Raw genomic sequence first — 5,875 nt, 5'->3', positions numbered from 1 at the left:
TATGGTTCTGAGCATTTTTGAGATGCTATTTTTGGCGGTAGAAAATGAAGAGCCAATGTGTTTTTTCCTTCAATAAAATAAACAGTTTAGTTAGGAAATTAATGACGATTACAAAGCTTCTTTAAGGCTAAAGTTTGCAATGGTGCATTTCAACATATTAAAGAAACGTTTGAGCGGATGTTTTTTGTTTAAAATAATTTCTGATGAATCGTTCGGTAAATGCAGCCTTAATTCAATGCTTCGATGTTTCATTGCTACCGTAAGAGTTAGTGCAGAGAATATAATGGATTTTGAGCATTGGGTTTGTATAAACGTTCGGTTTGATCCATACGATATTCCATGAATGTTCGATCGTGTGTTTCCTGATGATAACGGCTAGTCCATAAGTCAGTCGAACCCGAAATAAACCATGATTTTATGTCTTCGCATTTGCTAGTGTCCTTCGAAAGTGATCGGTTTTCTTCTTGCTGCGTTGAATTTTCGTCTAGTTCCAGACGATACAACTGCGAAAGTATAATTTCAACTGCTTTTATATAGATCAATATTTAAAAATTTGCAGATTATCGCCCAAACTCTGTGAATAGTCTTTATACGCAATATAGCTTTAATATCGTTGCGGCTGGGGGTGAATACAAAGCTAACATGCTGTTGCTTCTCATTATCAAACTGGTGGTTTTTCCGATGTGCCATTCAAGTTTTCCGTTGGCTCAACATGCTTTGTTTCGTTTACTTTCATTGGTAAGATTTCGAACGGATCGTGTAAATCGAAGATGAGTTTCTCATACAATTCTACCATGTTATCGTTGTTCTGACAAATACTAAAAATACTAAAAACATTAGCCAGGCAATATTCAAAATATTCTGTCTTAGTCCCGTTTAAAGAGTTTGCCTCATTCTGATGAAGACAGAATGGATCGTGAACGCATAGACAGGTATCAATTCGAAGCCATTCAGGATCTTTATCAAAATATTGACTCATAGTAAGCAACTGGTTGTGATATTCGAAGAAGTTAATGCTGTCATTGGCGTAATCGTTACGGGGAATTGCGCTGCCCAAATAAGATGACAGTACAGAAGATAAGTCACAACTTTTATAAAAACCAAAAAAACCTTTCATTAATTCAGTTAGTTCAGTAGTTATGGAGGGGGCCAGGCAAGGTTTGTTTTCATTACTTTGTACATCAAAAGCATAATTCACACTTTGCCCGAAATGCTCGTTGCAATTTGCTTGCAACTTCTTTATTGGCAATAAAATTGCCAAATTGTTGTAATTCTCTAGAGGCTGTTGCAAATAGAATATCGCCAATATCATCAGACAATAGCTGCTCATATTACCGTATTTCACAATTTGCATATGTTTAGCCCAAATTTTCAAAAATAACAGCAAGAAGTGTATACGAACATCAGCTTCCACTAAAGCGAGTGCTGCTGTTAATAAACAAATTGAGGAGTGTAAACAAATGCGGCTTAGCTGGCGTGTGATCTTTTGATATGCTTAAAGCAATTAAAAAAAATCGGTAATATACACCATGCAACTTTAATATCTACTTGTGGACCATACCAGTGCCCGGAATGCGGAAAATTTTGTAGAAATCGCCGAGCTCTAACCAATCATCAGGTGTTAAAAGCATACTTTGGTGTTTCAGACACAGCTGCAAAGTGTTGATGCAAGATATCAAATGGATTGAAAGTCTTAGTCTTTTAATAGGTACTTAATTTTTCATACGTACTGAATTATTTATACCTACTTTTTATTAAAATTATACAGAAACTTAAATGTATGGCAGACGTACGAGACGATTATGATTAAAAAAACGAGTTGTAATACATTGTTTCTTATGTTTTGATATTATTTGATATTTATTATAAAACTAATTTGTAAAACAAATACATTCTATGGAAACTTAAATATTCGAAATTATTCGATTTCTTTTTGATACATGCAACAAAGGCCCCTTAGATATTATTGCTTTATTGATTATTGTAGAAATAAGGGACAACTTTTTGGGAAATTATTGGTCGACTTTGTTTAAATTATAAGTCATACGCATTGAAATCTATATATGAAAAGTCAGACTAGATTTTTTGAGGTCAAAAAAGCGCTGTTGTCTTAATTTATAAGTCGATTTTTTCAGATTTCATTCTTTAAATTTTTGCTTTGGTTTGTGGGGGTGTGCTTTCTGAATTCCGCACATTTTTCGAAGTGTTTAGAAGTGTTTAAGACTGTTTAAGACTGTTTAAGACTGTTTAATAAGATTTTATATGCGTTCGCTGTTGAATTTCGCTATTTTTTCAAAGTGTTTACAAGTGTTTAAGATTGTTTAAGATTATTTAATAAGATTTTATATACTTTCGATGTTGAATTTCGTTATTTTTTTAAAGTGTTTAGAAGTGTTTAAGATTGTTTAAGACTGTTTAAGACTGTTTAATAAGATTTTATATGCTTTCGATGTTGAATTTCGTTATTTTTTCAAAGTGTTTACAAGTGTTTAAGACTGTTTAATCTCAATAATGAGAAAGAAGGGGCAAGCAGTTAAGTTGCTGCTAATTAACAGTGTTACTACTGTTATTGATAACAAAATAATATTTTAGTTTAATTTTTTAACAAAATGTTAGGCTTTTTGCGTTTTATTAAGTGTAAGTCTTTTCGAGCATGAAAAAGAAAATTATATCCTTTCTTTGCATCACTTTTATCATAACTTTCTTTCTTATTTTTAATATTAATATTATTATAAATTTCTACATTCCTCAGCCATTTCTGAGCACTCACCCGGGTGTGTTTCTCCAAGGGATTGGGCACTGCTTTCTGTGTCTTCTCCAGTTCATTAGAAATGTCTAAATACTTAAGAAACTTTATAGTCATTTTTGGTACTATTCCCATACAACACATCACGATTCAAGTTATCGTAACTTTTTTTTGTCGAAAATTTTTATCTCTTGTGCCAGCTCCGAATATTTGGCAATCTTATTGAAGTATGTTGTTTATATATTTTGTGTGAGTGGATTACAACTTCTATAATGTCGATGGCTTTGTTCTGCCAATTTAGTACGACTGTTGTGGATATTACTTTGTCCTGCCGTCTCAAAAATCAGCTCCCCACTGAATAACCATTGATATGCACTCTGCAGACCTATTCTATCTTTTCCCATTCATTCGCAAGAAATCATAGCAGGCCCAATGCATCGCTCTGAAATATCCCTCATCGAATTGGAATTCGGTCACTTGTTTCTTTACAAGCCTTAACATTTCATCGACCCATAGCGTTCTAAAAACTTAATTATTATGTGATTAATTTCGCATATTTCCAAGACTTTTAGCAAGTACCCACGCAGCATTGAGTTAAATGCTTTCTTACAGTCGATCTTATAACCGTTTTTCCCCGGGTGGTTTCCAGCTCTTTCTATTGTTTCTACCTATCTTATCTCTTATAGGTGTCTTAAAACCTAGCCTGCGCTAGCTTATTTCATTCAGAGTAATCGTGTGGGTGATACGATCGGGTATTATGCAAGCACCGTTATGGTTACTAAACTGCTTACTTTTTGGGCAATGTATCATGTAGATATTGTTGGTCTCATTTTAGGGCAAGTCAACTCAAATTCTATCATCAGTGTTTCGAACGCATCTTTTATTATTTTTATTATTATTGTTATTAGTTTAAATTTCAGATGTCACCACCATGCCTTCATTCACGTGGCTGCTAATACTTGCTTGCGTAACGCGGACATATCTTTGGAATTTTACGATTTTAATAGAGTGGATACTGGGCACTGAGAGTCAGAAGTGATGCATGTGACTTTAATACAATACTTCGAATGTGCAAGATCAGATCAATATATTGAATAATAACCTGGATCTAATCTCAGAAATTAGATGCAAGGCTGCTGTCAGTCGTTTAATTGTATGGAAATGAAATTTCATTTTTGTCTCCATGATCTAGCTTCAAGGCATATTTAGGATGATAATAATCAGACGACGCACTGCGTGCCTAGGAATAAAGCCAAATATATAATTAGAAAATGCAGGAGATATGTGCCCTTCCTAACTTTCAGAGGTTGAAATAGTAAGCAGCTGCGGCATAAATCAGACTAATTCGGTTCAAGGATGCTTAAAGGTTTAAGTGTGAGTGCTGGTAAGATAGATACCGTCAACCATTATTTTCTCAAGAATCAATTAAACAATTACTAAGAATTACAGTTTGGCAACTCTGCGCGTGTCTTGTAGTCGCGTTTTTATTCTGTCAACAAATATATCAATTTTTTTAGTTGTATTTCTTAACTTTTTGCTTTATTCGTGTTTAAATTTAAAATTCTCTTAAAGAATAAAGTGTGAATGTATTGTATATGAATTTATTAACCATTTATGTGAAAAAATCATTTTGGTTTATTGCAAGCAACAATTGAGCTCTTGGTAAAAGTCTCTCTTTTTGCCTTTTAATCTGTGTTTACAGTTTCCGTTAGTTTTCGCTCTATATTTACAGTGGGCAGGGAAGTGAGAAATTTGCTTTAATTTTCCTGAAAATTTGTGCCGTGGAAAAATTATTATTTTTTTTTTTTTTGTTTTTCTTTTTCGTTTTTTTTTTCCTTCTTAAGCTACTTTTTTTTGTTTTCAATGGACATGGATTGTTTATTTACTCCATGTCGTGCGAAAACTGGCCCTGAATCTGAACGATTCATTTCTTGCTGGTTGTGTGATCGTTTTGGACATGCAAAGTGTGCTGGTATTACCGGCCGTGCTGCTGATGCAGTCCTTGACCCTTCTAAAGGTTTACGATGGTCATGTCCTGACTGTAGAAAGCGGGATATTGATTTCTACAAGCTCTTCACGGAGACGAGAAATTGTTTCTCAGATTTGAGCAAAAATCTCGGCTCTTTGTGGGAGAAGTTTGAATTAATCAAGACTAGGTTTGATGAATGTCGGTATATTGCGCAGTCATCTTCCTCTCCAGCTAACATAGTCTCAACGCGTAGCGTAGCGTGTGGTTCGTCACCTCCTAAGTCCGTTTCGTTGGTGCAAGTTAGCGATTCCCTAAAGGCTACAAATAATGTTAGTGTTTCTGCTACGGCTGAGTCGGTTGGTAACATAGATGTTACAAATAGTCCGAGAAGTCCTTCTGGGTTGAGCTATGCTGAAGTGGCAAGGGTATCTCCTCCCATAAATGTCACTCAATCTTCTCAGGCGTCATTGCCCAAAACTAATAAGGGTAATAGTAAATCGTCCTCTCCTCCTCGCTGTTCGGGTGTAAATGCTGGTCGCCAAACTGAGCAAGCTGCTCGTGCAAGTGTGGTTACCCCCTCTATATTTTCTCCAACTCATAACTCCCCATCCGTTAACCCTGCTGCTTCCAGTACTGATGACATATGCTTGAAGGCAGTTCCTCCTAGAAAGGCCATATTTGTGTCAAGACTGGCACCAGATACATCTGTTGAAAACATAAGGGGTTATGTGGCTGCGAAAGCCCCTTCTGTCAATTTAAAGCGAGTTAGTATTTTCAAACTGGGTCCTTCTCAAGCTAGAGCTATCTCATCTTTTAAAATTCTAGTTCCGACCGAAAATATGGATTTGATTTTAAATAAAACTTTGTGGCCGGTTGGATCATTAATTAAGGAATTTATCCCTCGGGACCGACCCCGTAATGCGAATGCATTAGCTCTTTCCCCTTCAAAAAACTAAATACTTCTTCAGCCTCATTTTCTCTCATTTATCAAAATGTTAGGGGCCTAAACTCAAAAATTCGTTCTACCTTCCTAAATTCAGTGAGTACGGAGTTTTCCTGTCTGGTCTTCACTGAAACATGGCTGAAGCCAGTTCTACATTCGTCGGAACTTTTCCATAATTCGTTTCAAGTTTTCAGAAACGATCGTTTGTATCGCAATG

The 5,875-nt window shown here is 35.4% G+C and overlaps 1 protein-coding gene across 1 annotated transcript; it reads right to left on the bottom strand.

The window, feature by feature from the left end:
- Positions 1 to 266: 266 nt before the first annotated feature.
- On the bottom strand, positions 267 to 2,863 carry LOC119642965. Its single transcript, XM_038042301.1, has 4 exons — positions 2,771 to 2,863; positions 1,562 to 1,652; positions 668 to 1,494; positions 267 to 503 (listed from the first exon to the last, which is right to left on the bottom strand). Exons 1-4 carry the CDS (start codon positions 2,861 to 2,863, stop codon positions 267 to 269), a joined length of 1,248 nt encoding a protein of 415 aa, XP_037898229.1.
- Positions 2,864 to 5,875: the final 3,012 nt, after the last annotated feature.

Source organism: Glossina fuscipes, unplaced genomic scaffold (assembly GCF_014805625.2).
Source record: "Glossina fuscipes isolate IAEA_lab_2018 unplaced genomic scaffold, Yale_Gfus_2 303, whole genome shotgun sequence".
NCBI lineage: Eukaryota > Metazoa > Arthropoda > Insecta > Diptera > Glossinidae > Glossina > Glossina fuscipes.
The sequence above is the reverse complement of the archived record's forward strand: the minus strand, read 5'-3'. Positions and strand labels throughout refer to the sequence as shown.

Excerpts from the sequence above, each read along its gene's own strand:
- LOC119642965 (XM_038042301.1), bottom strand. The coding sequence starts at position 2,863 with ATGACTATAAAGTTTCTTAAGTATTTAGACATTTCTAATGAACTGGAG. Across the intron at positions 1,653-2,770 it reads CCTTGGAGAAACACACCCGG|CTGTGTCTGAAACACCAAAG; the intron begins GTGAGTGCTCAG and ends AACACTTTGCAG. Across the intron at positions 1,495-1,561 it reads TTTCCGCATTCCGGGCACTG|CATATCAAAAGATCACACGC; the intron begins GTATGGTCCACA and ends AATTGCTTTAAG.